At 38.6% G+C, this 17523-nt stretch overlaps 4 protein-coding genes across 4 annotated transcripts; 1 reads left to right on the top strand and 3 right to left on the bottom strand.

The window, feature by feature from the left end:
• The first annotated feature begins 1443 nt into the window (after nucleotides 1-1443).
• LOC125188786 (cytochrome P450 76A2-like) lies at nucleotides 1444-3213 on the top strand. The gene is made up of 2 exons (XM_048085841.1): nucleotides 1444-2369; nucleotides 2437-3213. The coding sequence occupies exons 1-2, from the start codon at nucleotides 1449-1451 to the stop codon at nucleotides 3046-3048; spliced, it is 1533 nt and encodes a 510-aa protein (XP_047941798.1). The 5' UTR covers nucleotides 1444-1448; the 3' UTR covers nucleotides 3049-3213.
• A 1482-nt stretch (nucleotides 3214-4695) lies between these two features.
• Nucleotides 4696-7321, bottom strand: LOC125188787 (proteasome subunit alpha type-6). The gene is made up of 9 exons (XM_048085842.1): nucleotides 7099-7321; nucleotides 6852-6946; nucleotides 6681-6762; nucleotides 6242-6338; nucleotides 5868-5926; nucleotides 5694-5776; nucleotides 5394-5489; nucleotides 5083-5142; nucleotides 4696-4991 (listed from the first exon to the last, which is right to left on the bottom strand). The coding sequence occupies exons 1-9, from the start codon at nucleotides 7172-7174 to the stop codon at nucleotides 4899-4901; spliced, it is 741 nt and encodes a 246-aa protein (XP_047941799.1). The 5' UTR covers nucleotides 7175-7321; the 3' UTR covers nucleotides 4696-4898.
• Nucleotides 7322-9657: 2336 nt separating this feature from the next.
• On the bottom strand, nucleotides 9658-10068 carry LOC125188225 (fasciclin-like arabinogalactan protein 12). Its single transcript, XM_048084987.1, has one exon. It carries the CDS (start codon nucleotides 10066-10068, stop codon nucleotides 9658-9660), a length of 411 nt encoding a protein of 136 aa, XP_047940944.1.
• Nucleotides 10069-16294: 6226 nt separating this feature from the next.
• LOC125187098 (fasciclin-like arabinogalactan protein 9) lies at nucleotides 16295-17165 on the bottom strand. The gene has a single exon (XM_048083617.1). The coding sequence runs from the start codon at nucleotides 17126-17128 to the stop codon at nucleotides 16424-16426; it is 705 nt and encodes a 234-aa protein (XP_047939574.1). The 5' UTR covers nucleotides 17129-17165; the 3' UTR covers nucleotides 16295-16423.
• Between the last annotated feature and the right edge of the window lie 358 nt (nucleotides 17166-17523).

Genomic DNA, 17523 nt, shown 5'->3' with positions numbered 1-17523 from the left:
TGATCATATTCTAGTTCGTCTCACAATTTTAAAATCAGTTGTAAAAACCATGAAATTTGTCATTTTTCTCAAATTTTCATAAGGTTTAATTTGGATAAAATTGTATCGTGACATTGAGAAAAATATACTTATGAGACCAAAATCGGTAGTGAACTTATCAATTTTTCTCAAGACACTTTATCATATAGAAAATTGTAAAGTGTTGATTCAAATTAATGTGCATTTAAACCCATAAGTCACACTGTCACACCAACCATATTGCATTTGTATAATCAATCAATCATACACGAGGCAGAAGCTACAAAACACTCATATGACTCAACCCCACACAATTTCTAAATTAATTGGTTTAATCAAAATTTTCTTTTTAATCTCCAATTATCCTCCCAAAATATACTTGAGGCGACAAAGTGATTAGTGAGCCATGCAAATTATCCTCGTTTGATTAAATAAAAACATCCTAGGCCGGCTTTTGTCTACTAAAAATTATCTATACAATAGTCTAGAATTGTTTCATTTTGTGAAGAAAAGCAAATGGAGAAAGTGAGTGGAATGTGAGACTCATTTAAAGTATATGTCTTATACTACCTCCATTCATTAAAATTTGTTTTATTTTTTAATTTCCGTTCATCCCCCAAAATTTGTCCCATTTCACTTTTACTCCATCCGTCCACGAATAAGAGTCCCGTTTTTTCATTGTTGTCTGTCCACGAATAAGAATCCCGGTTCATAATTATCATAAATGGTAAAGATACCCCACATTCCACTAACGCATTTCACTCACATATCATTTAAAATTAATATATACAAGTGAGACCTCTATTCCACTAACTTTCTTCCACCCACTTTTCTTAACATTTCTTAAAACCCGTGCCATTTAGAAATCAGACTCTTAATCGTCGACGGAGGGAGTGCCATTTTTGGTAGTGGACCCCATCTTCCACTAATTCATTCCTACTCACATTTTATTATAAAACTAAGTAGAACCCACAATCCACTAACTTTTTCAACTCATTTTTCATTACATTTTTTAAAACTCGTGCCGGGTCAAAGTGGGACAATTTTGGTGGACGGATATAATAATAGATTGTGAATGTAAAAAGAATGTGGGGTCTGTATAATAAAAGTATAATAAAATAAATAGTTTTATAAACCGTGAACAAACTAAAATGGCAAAATGATTTTTTAAATAGTGGAAGAGTACATATTTTGCACGCATGATGTCGCACCTTGTTTATTCTCCCATAAAAGAACAAACGAGACGGCTGAAAATAAGTGTTTATGCCAAAAACAAGATTCAAGCATTAGTTTTCCACTTCGAGACAAAATGCTGAAACCAAAGTGAATTGGAATCTTTCAAATCAAAGTTGACTTGAATCCATCATCAACTATACTATGTCTATATGTATGCATAATAGTATAGAGCTAGAGCCATCACTATTAGTATTATGGATTGGATATACACACTATTTGTATGTTGTGTTGCTCTCTTGGCACCGGCGGCGCTCCTCTTCCGCCTGCGCCCCCGGCCGGGCTCGGGCGCCTCGCGGCTGCCCCCGGGGCCAAGGGGTTGGCCCGTGTTCGGCAACATGTTCGACCTCGGCCCGATGCCGCACAAGACCATCGCCGGCCTCCGGACCGCGTACGGCCCGGTCGTGTGGCTGCGGATCGGCTCGATCAACACGATGGTCGTGCAGACGGCCGAGGCCGCGTCCGCGCTCTTCAAGGGCCACGACGCGAGCTTCGCGGAGCGCACGATCATCGAGGTCATGCGCGCGCACGCCTTCGACAGGGCGGCCCTGTCGCTGGCGCCGTACGGCCCGTACTGGCGGGCGATGAAGCGGATGATGACGGCCGAGATGCTCGGCCAGCGGCGCATCGGCGAGACGGAGGCGGTCCGGCGCCGATGCGTCGCCGACATGGTGGAGTGGATCGGGAATGCAGCTGAGAAAACCGGTCAAAGTCAAACACGCCGCGCCGTCCACGTGGCGAGGTTCGTGTTCCTGGCGTCGTTCAACATGCTGGCGAACCTAATGCTGTCTCGGGATCTGGTGAGTCCCGAGGCAGCGGAGGGTTCGGAGTTCCACGCGGCGATGCTGGAGCTCATGAACTGCTCCGGCACGCCGAATATCGTCGATTTGTTCCCCTTTCTCCGGCGGATTGATCCCCAGGGACTACGGCGGAAGATCGATCGAGGAATGGAGAAAACGTTGAAGATCGTCGCCGGATTCGTCGAGAAACGGAGGAAGGAAATGAAATCAAATCCTAGCGCTAGAAAGGATTTTCTCGAGGTGCTTCTAGAATACCGCGGAAACAGCGACGACGAGTGCGATCAGATCTCCGATCATCAGCTCCACATTATCATCATGGTAATTGATCGAATTAAACAGTAATTAAACTCCTAATTGATCGAATTTGAGATTCAATTCACCGCAGGAGGTGTTCCTGGCCGGATCGGAGACGACGAGCAGCACGATCGAGTGGGCGATGGTGGAGCTCCTCCGCCACCCGGCGGCGATGGCGGCGGCGAAGGAGGAGCTCCGCCGCGTGGTCGGAGAAGGAAACAGATTCGAGGAGGCGCAGATCGAGGATCTGCCGTACCTGCAGGCGGTGGTGAAGGAGACGCTGCGGCTGCATCCGCCGGTGCCGTTCCTGGTGCCGCGGCGGGCGATCCGAGAGGTGGAGTTCATGAGCTACCGGATTCCGGAGAACACGCAGGTGTTCGTGAACGCGTGGGCGATCGGGCGGGATCCGCGGTGCTGGGAGGAGGCGGAGGAGTTCAGGCCGGAGAGGTTTCTGGAGGCGAGGACGGATTACAGAGGGCATAATTTCGAGCTGATTCCGTTCGGCGCGGGGAGGAGGATCTGCGCCGGGATACCGCTGGCGCACCGGATGCTGAACCTGGTGCTGGGGAGCCTGCTGCATGAGTTCGAGTGGGGAGTGGATGAGGTCGGGGAGAAGGAGATGGCGGATGAGAGAGAGAGGATGGGGGTTACGGTGAGGAAGCTGGTGCCGCTCATGGCGATTGCGCGGAGGTGTTCGACCTAATGCCGGAATGAAGTTTGTGAATTGTGATAGTAATAGTATGGCTTTTCTTGTTGTTGAAGGCAATGTATTTATGTGATTATGTGTTTTTCAATCGCTCATGGCTTGAGCTTTATTTGTTACGTACTCCCTCCGTTCACAAATAGGAGTCTCGGTCGGTTTTTTACAGCCATTTTATATTAATGATACTCCCTCTATTTCATAAAAGTTGAGACAAAACTTTTGGGTAAGTAGATTAATAATTTATATTAAATAAATAGGCGTGATGAAAAAGTAGGAAATACGACTCAACTTTTTTGGAATAGAGGGAGTAATAAATAGTTAAAGTGTGCAAATGGTAAAGTACATTATTCTCTCTTACTTTTCCATTTGTACACTTTAACTATTTATTATCATTTTTATAAAATGAGTGCGCAAAAGTGACCAGAACTCCTAATGGCGGACGGAGGGAGTATAGCTTATCTGAACTTAATCAACCTTTTAAAATTGATTTAGAAGCTAAAGATATCTTAACAAACCAATAAATAATTTTATACAAATAAATTCATCATATTATTGAGTGAAAATTACAAGAAAAAAAATACTATGTTTAGTCAGATTCTCTAGTCTTTTCGCTGATTTTATAAATAGATTATAAAAACCATGTATTTGTAAAATTGCACGGAAATGTATTCATGTCACCTATGTATATTATTGATGTGGCATATACACATCTGAATGAAGATTTAAATAGAGATAAAATTCATATTTTAGTTGTGTCACATCATATACAATTTCACTCAAATCAAAGTCTACGTAATAACTGACAACAACGTTAAACTTCATAGTTACTACATGGATCGAAAATTTAACTAAATTTTGTAATATTTCAAAAAATTTACTATTTTATTGGAATAAACAAAGTTAAGTGGAGATTTAATATGATTATTCCTACTAAGTAAAATATATAAGTTACATAAAATTAATAATTTTATATTTTTGTGTTTGATCACAGCCTTACCCATCAGACCTCACCTACCAGCAATATATAAAATAGTCTTAGAAGCCCAGCCCAACAATAATTCTTGTCCAATATGTGATTTAATCAAATTGTTATTCATTCTTTTTTCTTCTTCTAATGACATCATTTTTTGAAACGAGTGCAAAAAGGAAGAATCTCGCTTAAGTGGAACACAAGGGATATTAGTTTTTAGAAATTTTGAAATTAGAAATAATTGCAAAGTAGCCTAGAATGGTACCACCCAACCCAATGGCGAAACTTGAGTGATGAACTCCTCAATGCTCAAGCTCATATTTTGGAACTACACCAACACCATGTTAGTAAAATGCGTAATCCAAACACGACTTGCCAGCGACCACCACCCTTAACCGTTTGAGATAGTCCACAAGGCGATAAAGCATTCCAATGGTTTAGCTCAATGGTGGATGATGATGGATTGAAAGGGAAAAAACACTTCACTCTGATCACGGAACAATGTGATACAGCAGCATCTAACCTAATCATCACCGGCACGTTTGCACAAAAACCAGTCGATACAGCACAACTGGAACAACAAAGACACCGTAAAATTACTTAGGTCTCTCAATGAGGTTTATCCCTGACAAAGGATTGAAAGGATTATTGTGGGACATTTCATAAGTATAAGCACGAGATGGAACTATGATGTCATTGAGACTGAAATAGACTGTTAATTTAATGAAAACCAACTGAAATACTGCAACTGAGGAATTAAGTTCAAGCATAAGCCATAAAATGACATGAATACAGTATGATAGTCCAATCAAAACAGAAGGTGTTCCACTCTCCATCCATCCATTAAACATAGTTTCTGAAATCCGATCGGATTGGAAAATTAGTCACGCTCGCTGATTGCAGTCAGGTGCTCGTCAATTTCATCAGTCGACAGGACTTTGAAGATTTGATCCTCTTTCCTCACAACACCAACCTGCAAGAGGCCAAAGTTATGATGTGAAGTGTTAATCGCATTTTCAAGAAATAGAACGTACCATATTCAAACCACACAACTAAAAGATTACCTCGATCTCACTGGCCTTGAAATCCTCCTGTAGAACGGATTGTAGTGCTGAAATGGCAGTCTGTAAAGGAAAATGTTGAATAAACATCAGTCTCAACCTTGACATAGTTGGGAGAACTAGAGAGCAAAATAAAACTCTTCCTGGACATTCAAATAAAACTAACATCAAATCATAGTATGTCAATCATCCCCTATTATGTAGGTCATATGAAAAAAACCATTGGTATACCAAACACAACAACTCTCCCCTTTTGAACCAACATTTACTATATGGAATTAAGACAATTCTCAGATTTCTGATATGTTTTTAACCTGCACAGTTTCCTCATAGGTGAACTGAGGGTCATTTTTCATCTTTTTCTCCAAAAAGTTAATAGCCTCTTGCTCTTTCCCGCCAGCACTAGTTGCCTATCAGAAAATAAAATGGAATTAATTTATTATACCAGATGAGATATGAACTTTCTCATTAAAAAGTGTAGCGAACATGTGCAGTATAAAGTGAAGGGAATTCAATAAAACGTGCAAGTATGCCAATCAAAAAATGACATTAGAATCAGATTTTGAAGGTTTGAGAATTGACAACATATACAGAGACAGAAACTTCCGAACTACCTTATGACCAAAAAAGTGGCCAGCAGGATCACACTTGAAAAGCTGAGGACCTTTCTCTTCATCGATACCCAATATCATGGCAACTTTATAAAAAAATGAAGCAAATTATTGAAGAGAAACATGTGGTATGAACAACACTGGAAAGACTCATTAAGGATGAAAGAAGCAACAGACCTACACCAAGTGGTCTCATGTAGGCATGCTGGGTGTATACCTGAGACTTGTCCGCAATCCTGCATTGCATCAGTAACTAACATTACTACTGAAAACACATGCATTTCAGCATTCAATAGTTGACACTAGCAAGCTATCAGATAATTTCAAAAGCAAATATGAATATACAACCACAGCTGGATGCAATTTGTAGTAGAGTTTTCAAATAACTACACACTTTACATTCATAAAATAATATCCAAAAAATGTGTGAAAACTATAGTTCACATGAGTTAGACCAAATATTTCGTAGAAGTAAGTAGACTACAATGAAAATAGAAGAGCAAACAAAAAACAAAATGTATTTTTAGAGTAACAATGTATAACGACCATACCATCGTGCCAATACATCAACAGGCATTTCATAACCATATCTAAAGCGAAACTCAGCAGCCTCATTTCTTGCTTGTTGCACCAAAGTCCTTGCATCAGCTGTACAGGGGGAACACATTGAAATCAAATTTTCGATGAATACATGCCGAGGAAAGCAAATCTGTAGTCTTCCACGCATTAAGCATCAATTTCAGCACAAGCTTGTAAATTTATGCTTAGTCAAAGACTTGCCTAATACGAGAAAACTATCTTCAACTACCTAGATTTTCATATGGACACTCAAACTTTTTGTAATGCTTTAGAAAACCAAAGCTTCTTAACCAGAAGAGTACCAATAACAGCATAACTAGCACATACAAATCTCAATTCTTAATGAACATACACCATCCCAGCTAATGAATGACTACACAGGAAAACATAGACAAAAGAAACAATCACTACCTGTTATTCCAGTAGCCAATAAACCAAGGTACTTGGTGATTGGAAACAAAAGCGTGACGCTTGTCTGATCTAAGAGCTTGTCCTGGTCACAGATAATTCAATATAAGAAAACTCAACCACACAAAATAAAAATTTAAAAATAAAAACAAATCACACACTAAAAATCCCCACCGGCACTTTCTTCTGAGTAACAACACACACTGAATCCTTCCCTCGGACGCCAATCGAGGTGACTCCGGCGGCCTTGACGGCCTTGAAGGCATATTCTGCAAAAATTAGGGCAACAGAAATTCACAAACCCTAAATTATAAGAATCCGCCGAGAAATGCCGATGGACAATCACTGTTGAGCTAAAATTAGGGCTTTCGATTGGGGGAAAATCAGAGAAAACAATATTTCGTCGAAGTAGAATGCTTACCAACTTGGTAAAGCCGGCCTTCCGGAGAGAAGATCGTAATGTGTCGATCGTATCCGCCTCCACTTCCGCGGCTCATTCTTCAAATTTTTTCTGCTAAGATTTGGCTGTTTTTTCCACAAATCGGAAGATTTTTTTCAAATGAATAGGATTTGATTTGCAATTTTGAAGAGATGAAGAGAGACTGTGTGAGTGTTTTTGGGCTTAAATTTTGTAAACGAAGAAGAAAGCTTTGTGCACAAGACAAGCCAAGAAGAAATAATAGGATTGAAAAGACTGAAGTACCCCCCAAATGTATAAGGCAAATTTTATTTTGTTTATTAAAATTTATAGAGATATTTAAGGTATTTAATTTCTAATTATTAATTAAGTTTACTCCAATCATTTAATCATATCTATATATTTTATCTAAATTACACACTAACCAAATATTAATAGAATTAAATTAGGTTATTGTTCATATCTTCTTCTCCTGCACGCCATTGCGATTTTTGTATTTTAATTTCTCTTCGTTCCCTTTCTCTAAATTTGAACTTGAATGCAATAAATCAAAATCTGAAAAGTGTTTTTGGTATAGTTTTAGTGTAACTTAAAGATAGTTTTTTTATTCAAAAATCTAGTTTTATAATATTGGAGGTATTTTTCTACAGTATTTCAATTTTGCAGTACGGTTGAAAATGGTGTTATATGAGTGAAAATATTACATTATCATTATGAGATAATGGAAAATAAAATCTAAATTTTTAATTTTTTAATTACTTTTAAAATTACGAGATGAAATTTTAATTTGACCAAATTTTCCATTTTTTTTTTTTTGCAATTTGCCTAAAGAAGTTCTGATGTGATCCTCGTTTCGATCTCAAAGCTACGCACAAGAAGAGGAAATATAACTTGGCCCGAAATCTTGAGTTGGATGAAACGAGTAGAAGTAGTTATGATTTTCTATTATTTAGGAGCTAATAAGTTTAGTTAAAAAAATATTGGGATCAATCATATGATTTAATATTTATATTAGGTATTCTATATTAGGTATTAGGATTTACATGTAGTTAGACATTTGTAAGGATTTGGTTAAGCTATTATTTTAATAATTATATTCTCTTAGAAATAAGATTAGTAGTTATATTTATTAGATTGTTAGGTTTCATAGTTTGCCTATAAAAGGCGTGTAATATGAGTTGAGATGGGGAGAAGAATATTTTTGAGATTAATAAAGATTGTGCTTATTTCTTGAGTGTTTACTCTTGATTTTTCCTATTCGAATTCTTGCAGCAAGGTGTTTGTTTTTGAATAGTTTATCGACTTATCAATCAAACGTTCATATTCGATTGTGGCGTCATTCATTCCATTCACACCGCCCTCATCACGTCGAAGTTCACATCCATCGTATTATAATTATTTTTCAAATATCCATCTTAAACTGGAGGAATGTCATGGCAGATTCATTATTTTCGATTTATCACAAGTATAGCAAGCCGTGGCTAAAGTGAGAGGCTAATTTGTTCGGAGAGGTGTCGCGAGAGTGCCGCGAGCCAGCGAGGCTCACATCAAGTTCATTTTAAACGGTAGAATGTGAAAGATATTGGGCTGGCCCGAGGTCACCAGATTGAGGGATAAGCGCAAACCATATTATAGTATTTGGCCCAATTATACATCTTATCTGATTACTACTAATAAAACAGATAAGATGTATAATTGGGCCAATTATAGTATTTGGTTTCTAAAATCATGAACTTTACCTAAAATTTGGTATTTCCCATAAACTTTGAAATTGGTATATAATATCACGAACTTTGCATTTTGTTTGGTATTTCCCAAACTCACTCAAATAAGTTATTTTCATCAAAATCTTATTTAACGTAGGCAACCGTGATATGTTTTATAATATTTTGAACCACTTTTTAAGTTCATAACATGTAGGATAAAAAGTTACGTTGAAAATCACGTTGATTTAATCGTGTGAAGTATGATGAAAAAGCCTCGTAAGTTAGTCAAATATAGTAATAGACATGCCGTGGGAAATACCAAACAAAATGCAAAGTTCGTGATATTATATACCAATTTCAAAGTTCATGGGAAATACCAAATTTTAGGCAAAGTTCATGGTTTTAGAGACCAATTTCCCTAAAACAAAAGAAAATCTATTGTTGCCATTTAATAGCCTTAAATTAAAAACCATATAGAAAACATTCATTAATGTCCATAGTTATTTCTGATGCATAAATTGTTTAGCTTCAACTAAAATTCAAATAGTGTTTCTGTATATATAAAAATTCCCCGATGCATAATGCAAAAAAAACAACGCCGCAACTCTTTCAGTAATAACAATATGTGAAGCCACAAATGAGAATGGAATCAAACAAAACAAAATAATTGGCAACATCAACCAAACAAAGAGTAGTAATAATAGAAAAAAGCACACCAGCATGCATGATGAATTTGAGAAAAATAGAATCACAATTCACAACACCAATCCCAAAACGCCGCCGCGAGTCCGATCCCTTCCATTTTCCGACCGCGCCGGTGCAGGTTTGGTTCTGCACCCGCTGCTGGGGGCTCAGGTTATCCAGAGCCCCTGAAGAGCAACTTGTCGAGCGACTCGCCGAGCGACTCGTCGAGCGACTTGCGGAACGACTTGCCGAGCGACATGGAGTACTGGTAGGGGAGCGACTTGGTGAGCGTGTTGGTGAGCGAGTTGAAGAGCGATTTGTAGAGCTTGCCGAGCGAGTTGTAGAGCGAGTCGGTGAGCTGATCAATGGTCCCGGTCTGGTTGAGTATGCCAAGCTGCCTAATGATCCCGATCCCGTTGAGTAAGCGGAGTATGTCGTTGCATTGCCCGTCTCCCATGAGGATCTCGGTGACGTTGATGGGGGCCGGGGCCGGGGGCGGAGGCGGGGAGAGTTGGGCGTGGGCAGACGAGCCAAGGAGGAGGAGGGGGAGAAGGAGGAGGAGCATGGAGGAGGAGGACGACATTGTGATTGTGATTGTGATTGTGATTGTGATTGTGATTGTGATTGTGATTGTGGTGGTGAGGTGTGGGATGGATGGATGGATATTGAGGGGTTTTATAGGGGGGGTATTGTGGAAGAGTATTATTCAACTCAATTAAGTTTAGAGATATTTTTTTGTTAGCACGAAGACTTCGAAATTGTATTAGAAAGATATTTGAATATCATACCACCTACCATACCGCAAATTGCTGTATGCAAAAATGGCATACCGAATGTTTCAGCATACCTCACTTTGGTATGCCAAAAATTCGGTATGGTATATTTTCGATGTCGTTAGCATACCACATTTTTACTGTATATCAAAATAAGGTACAACATACTTTTACACCTTTGTTCATACCGCAATTTTTAATGTAATTAGTTTTACGTATTCATTATTAAATATATTAATTTATAATTAAAATATATCCATATATATGATCGGTATATATCGTATGTTCGATATAAATTGATAAAGGTATGATACCGCATAGTCGGTATATACCTCATTTTTGGTATATTACGTATGTCCGATATGCCACAGTATACAAAAATCTATACCTTTATCGTATTGATAAGGTATCATACCGTATATCTATATACCACAAATTAGGTATTTTCGGTATCTATTCAGCGCAGTAAGTGTGATATTTCGGTATATTTACCTAGCCTTAAATCGAACCATATCTTTTGTGATAAAAGAACTACTTAATCCGGTGATTCGATGCAAATTAAATTATCTTTTACTAGCATAATTATGGATCGAGACCAAATATTTTGGCACAAAACTAATATTAGACAAGTTACTTTACTTAAAGAAAGGACAATTTTTTTGAGTGTGATACCACTATCCACAAACATTTATTTATTTATCAGTGGTAAAACTATTTAATTATCTATAGTTATATATTTATGTGATTGATGTACCACGATATTAATATTATTTATTAAAATATTGTTGAAATGCTGGCAAAAGTTGAAATGTACCCAAAGAAACAAAGTCCAAGTTGCCGACCTACAAGTATTTTATACCCCACATTATATGTATGTACACATGCATTTGTATAATTCATGTGATGAAATAGTAATTAATTTATAGTAATACTCCCTCCGTCTCACTTTAGGAGTCCCGGTTGAGATAAATTAAAAAATACCTACAAAGTGTTAAAAGTGGGTCCCAACATCCACTACAACTAATAAAAAAGTGTTAAAAGTGGGTCCCAACATCCACTACAACATTTATTTATTGGACACTCAATTAAAAGTGGGTCCCAACATCCATTACAACATTTATTTATTACACATTCAAACATTTTTTTCTTAAAACATGTGCCCGACTCAACCGGGACTCCTAAAGCGGGACGGAGGGAGTAATTAATAATTAATTTTGTATGTTAAAAATATTAATACAAACACATAAAATTATCAATCTTCTTGTGTTGATACATTTATGTCTTTTTATTAATATTTAAATTTACATGTTATATTGACATAGTTGTTATATATATCTGTATTGATAATTTTAATACACAATAATTGAAAATTATCAGTGATTACTCTAAACTAGTAATATTATTCTAACGCGACCTAGTGTTTGATATAGATTGTGCCTTTTTATTTATTCAAGAAAGTTGTTATCCTCAACTGATTGAATAGATATTGTTGTGATTGTGTGAATCTGAAAAGATATCATTCAGTCTAACTATTTCAATTGACCTTGTGATTTCTCATTCATTTGTTGGTGACATGTAGTATAATCGATTAGTTCCCTTTTAACTCAAGGGATCATTAATTAAATTGGGAGTTAATTATAGGATTATCATGATATAGTACTTATTAGTAGTGACAGATTTATATTGGCGCTCATGAATGAGATTCACTATTATGAAATGACGGTTTGTAAAGGAAAAAGTTGAAAATCATCAGTCTCAAAGTTGACATAGTTGGGAGTGAGTTAGAGCATACACAATGGTAAAATTTTGGTCCGGACGATCCCTCATCCGGCTACTGCAGGACGACGGACGAACATTCGAGCGCGGACGACGCGTCACCCGACTCTCGTCTAGAGCCTCGTCCGCCCACTGCAGGCCCACAGGCGAGCGCGAACGAGGACCAACGACACGTTTTTGTATTTTTTGTTATTCCCGCATTTTCCTTCATTTTTACACCTTTTCACCATTCTCATTTCTCTCATCTACTCTCTTCTCTCAATCAAATTTGAACCCCGACCAATTCCAAAAACTCGAACAACGCCGACAACGGTGTGCCGATGTTTGGCGGAAGTGGCGCCCGTTTGCCCGGCCATGAAGACTATAGGGTCGATACTCATGGATCTGTAGGGACCACAATCGATTCGGAAAGCGAGTTCGATTTGTTCTTCAACGCGGATTCCTACATGGTCGATGATATGGAGCCGAGTTGTGGGACACCTCCCGCTCCTGACTCTGGGTCGAGGCACAAGTCAGCGAGGAAAAAGTGGATGGCACGGAAGGATAAAGCCACAGCAGTCCCACTCCGAGCAGAGCAAGTCAACAACGAGTACGAGAGTTAAAGTAGTGTTAGTTGATATTGAAACTCACATTATTATTATTACTTTAATAGTATTTTAATGGTGGTACAAGTTGTAAAGAACTTGATGTATAGGGGTAACAAATTAAGATAATTTTTCATGTACGGAAATGCCCATATTTTTGTAGGATAGATGAAAATGGAAAATGCACATATTTTTTGAGGATGAAAGAAATATGTGAACTTCATTACCGATGAATTAAATGATGTTATCTATTTATAAAAAAATAATATTGTTCGATTGAAAATTAAATATAGACAAAGCAAATATAATTTTTCATTATAAGATAATGTAAAATAAATCTATACTTTTGAATTATTTTGATCAGATTTTTTAAATTGCGAGCGAGACGAAATATAATTAGACCAAACTTTACAATATGTTTGGCGATTTGCATAAAGAAGTTTATATCAAATGGCAGGGCTGTGAAAGGGTTTGAACTGGCCCGAACCCACCAGGCTGACCAGGTGCAAAATCAAGCCATTTTGTAGATCTTGGGCCCAATTAACCCCCCCCCCCAAAAAAAATAAAAAGCAAAAGAAAATCTACTTTTACTGCAGAAAAAAAATGAAACTCAAAATTTAAAGGCTCTTAATCAAATTAAGAGCATTTACAGTGGGGAGGGGGGAGAGGAGGGAGTCGCTTGGATATCCGACAAGCATATGTGGATATACGTTTTATGTCACTGCACGGTCGATTTGGCATATTAGAAACAAAATAGTTTTTCTGAGTTTTAAACCCAACTGGGGGTTCGAGCAGAGACAACTCTTATGACCGAATAGAACATTTTCCTAGCACTTTAGAGCTCGATAATGTTCCGTTATTAGCGAGCATTTGTGATATTCTCTTAATAGTGCTTCGTATTTGACATTTTTGTGCTATTGCGGTTATTGAAGATTGATGTGTTTCCTAGATTCATGAACTAATGGTCCAACTTCTAGTATTAATTCTATGTATTACTTTAATTATGATACATGTATTTGTGTAGGTTTATCCAACTAGTGCATTCCTACACTAGTATAAATAGGATGATCCGTGTACTCATTATTCATTCAAGTATTCAACAAGAGTTCTCTACACAAAGTATTCACCTTGTTGGTCTTGTTTCATTTATCTCCACATAAATTTCCAACAAGTGGTATCGAGAGCTAAGTCGTTCTTATATCAAGGCGTGGAAGAAAATGGCAAATTCTGGAGCAAGTCAACAACTGCCCATCTTTGTTGGTGAAAACTATGATTTCTGGAGTATCAAAATGAAGACATTTTTTCTATCAAAAGATCTATGGGATGTGATAGAAAAAGGCGTACAGATTCCTCCAGAAGGCAACACTGCTGCGGTAGAAAAGAAGGAACAACAAAAAGATGCTACAACATTATTCAACCTTCAAATGGCCGTAAGCGATGCCATCTTTCCCAGATTGATGGGAGCCACATCCTCAAAAGAAGCATGGGAGATCTTGCAACAAGAATTCCAAGGAAGTTCAAAGGTCAAAACCATTAAGCTTCAAAGCTTGAGAAGAGAAATGGAAAATCTCAAAATGAAAGATTCCGAGAATGCTATATAATATAGAACCAGAGTAATTGATCCTGTCAATCAAATGAGATCTTATGGAGAAACAATCGAAGAGTCAAGAGTTGTTCAAAAATTCTTGATCAGTCTCATCGAGAAGTATGACCATGTAGTTGCAGCCATCGAAGAATCGAAGGACTTATCTACACTATCACTTGTAGAACTCATGGGGTCTTTGCAAACACATGAGCAAAGATTGACCAGAAGAAGTGAAGAAACTTTGGAAAATGCTTTTCAATCCAAAGTCAATCTCAAGAGATCAAGTGATAGCAAATGGAAGGAAATAAATGGTGAATATCCTCCTTGTGGTATTTGCAAAAGAACGAATCATTCAGAAAGTGATTGCTACCACAAAGGAAAACCTCAATCTTCGCACTGCTCAAAGTTTGGGCACAAGGAAGCAGACTGCAGGAACAAAGAAAAGCACCATGCCAACTATTCTGAAGAAGACCACGAGTATTTGTTCTATGCTAGTCAAATTTCGAAAGAAGAAATCAATGACACATGGTTCATTGATAGTGGATGCAGCAACCATATGACGCCAAATGAGAGCATCTTCACCGACATCGACTGTTCCGTCAAAACAAAAGTCAAGCTGGGAAATGGTGAATTGGTGGATTCCAAAGGCAAAGGCACGGTGGCTGTCCAAACAAAGAAAGGTACTAGATTCATTAAAGATGTCCTTCTAGTTCCTTCTTTGCATCACAATCTGTTAAGTGTTGGTCAAATGATGCAACAGGGGTATTCCTTGCACTTTGAGGGAAACTCTTGTAGCATCTGTGATAAGAAAAACAACATGGAGATTTCGAAGATAAAAATGGGAAGTAGCAGGAACTTTCCTGTGATCTGGCCCTATCCAAAGGCCGATCATGTCGATAAAATTGATCCTCATGTTGTAGAAGATGAAGACCATCCATCACCAAATTCACTGCCGAGGAAAACAAGGTTACAAACTGAAATTTATGAAAGTTGTAACGTTTTTTTCCTCGATCTTCACAACCTTCCAGAAGCATATAAGGGATCCGTCTGGATTGAAGCCATGAAGGAGGAGCTTCAAAAGATCAAGGAGAAGGATAAATGAGAATTGATAAATCGCCCTTCTAACAAAGATGTTATTGGAGTAAAGTGGATTTCCAGACTCAAGATAGATCCAGACAAAATCATTCAGAAATTCAACGCAAGGCTTGTAGCCAAGGGCTATGCTCAACAATTTAGAGTCGACAAAAGCCCTTCCGAAAGCAAAATTTCACCTTATGAGAGAGAAGCTTGAAGTCACCGGAAAAACATTAAGGAGGAGTATTGAAGATTAATGTATTTCCTAGATTCATGAACTAATGGTCCAACTTCTAGTATTAATTCTATGTATTACTTTAATTATGATACATGTATTTGTGTAGGTTCATCCAACTAGTGCATTCCTACACTAGTATAAATAGGATGATCCTTGTACTCATTATTCATTCAAGTATTCAACAAGAGTTTTCTACACAAAGTATTCACCTTGTTGGTCTTGTTTCATTTATCTCTATATAAATTTCCAACAGCGGTATTGCATGCCCACCTCTGTTCATTAGTTTCATTGGGTTAGTGGTCCATTATTTTGTAGCTATCATGTGTTATTCATTGACTTAACACCCATTAATAGAGTCCAACGATAATAGATATGGATATCTAAATTGAATAAGGCGACTCTTCATCGATATAAGAGTTGCACTATTATTTAAAACATGAACCACCAAGGCAAGAGACCTCCTTTCAGAAGTCAACAGTCATGTAAAGATACATACTTATGACCAAATTTAGTGTTATACATTCATCAACAAAATTGCATCGTTTAACAAAAAACATAAACAATATAATACACGTATTGTTGTATATACCAAAAGTCAATCATACTTCACTTGTTATTTAACAATTTGCCCTATAAAGTAGTAGTATATATATGTGTGAATGCATGAGCTGCCCATGTGAAATTTTCTCAACTAGATCCAAATAATTTCTATTTAAAAATCCCCAAACTCATACATAATGCAAAAAAAAAAAAAAAAAAAAATCCTTTATACGAATATGTGAAACCACAAATCAGAATCGAATCAAATAAAACAATTTAACATCAACCAACCAAATAATTATTTAAAAGAAAAAAGTAAAAACACCACCATAATCAATTTAAGAAACCAAAAAAACTCATCCCCAAAATCACAACACCAATCCCATGCACATCACCCAAAACGCCGCCACGAATCCGATCCTCCCGGCCCCATTCCCGTCCGGGCTCTGCGTCGACGGCGCCGTCGCGTCCCCGCCGTCCGCCTCCCCTCCCTTGGGCGCCGCGGTGGGCGCCTTCTTGTCCTCGTCCCCGGCCTCGTCGAACCGCGGCATCAGCACCTTGTCCACCTGGTACACCGCGAGGGGGAAGTCCTTCCTCACCGCGTTGTACACCGGGGCCACCACGGCCCCGGTGCTCACATTCACCTGGTTGTTCTGCCCGGTGATGTTGAGGCCGAACACGCCGCCCTTCTGGCCCGTGGTCAGCGTCCTGACGGGGTTGCTGACCGACAGGAGGTCGGTCAGCGAGTAGTACTTGGGGCAGATGTGGTTCTGCACCAGCTGGACCTGCTGCTGGGGGCTCAGGTCGTTGAGAGCCCCCGGCGGGAGGTTCTGGAAGGCGTTGTCGGTCGGGGCGAAGAGGGTCATGCCCTCGCGGGAGTTGTTGAGCTGGTTGTTGAGCTGGTCCCCGGCTTGGGTGACGTTGAGGAAGTGGATGAAGCGGGTGTATTGCCCCTCCTTTTCGAGGACCGCGGTGATGTTGATGGGGCCGGAGGGGGCTGGGGCGGGGGCGGACTGGGCGCGGGCCGAGGGGGCGAGGAGGAGGAGGGGGAGGAGGAGGAGGAGCGGCGACATTGTGGTGGTGGAGGAGGCAAAGGAGTGAGGTTTGTGGTGGTGGGGTGAGGGGTTTTATATGGGGATAAGAGTGTGTTGGAATGAGCTGGATGTGAATAATAGTGACAAATATTATTGAAATTTAGCCCTTATCTATATTATTCCCTATGTAGGGACCAATTATAGAATGAGATTATGTATATTATTGTATAGGTTAAATTGCTTGTGAAATTTCGTTTACAGAATGAGATTATGTATGTTGTTATTGTACAGCTTTTGAAATTTTAAACTTTAGCTGAATTTTGATGATTTATATCAGATTTATAATATGAATGTAAATTACTAAAATATTGATTTATTCTGATTTTGCAAGTATTAAGATTTCGACGCTGACGTAGCCTGATAGCTTACTTACG

This window comes from Salvia hispanica, chromosome 5 (assembly GCF_023119035.1).
Source record: "Salvia hispanica cultivar TCC Black 2014 chromosome 5, UniMelb_Shisp_WGS_1.0, whole genome shotgun sequence".
Taxonomy (NCBI): Eukaryota; Viridiplantae; Streptophyta; class Magnoliopsida; order Lamiales; family Lamiaceae; genus Salvia; species Salvia hispanica.
The sequence above is the reverse complement of the archived record's forward strand: the minus strand, read 5'-3'. Positions and strand labels throughout refer to the sequence as shown.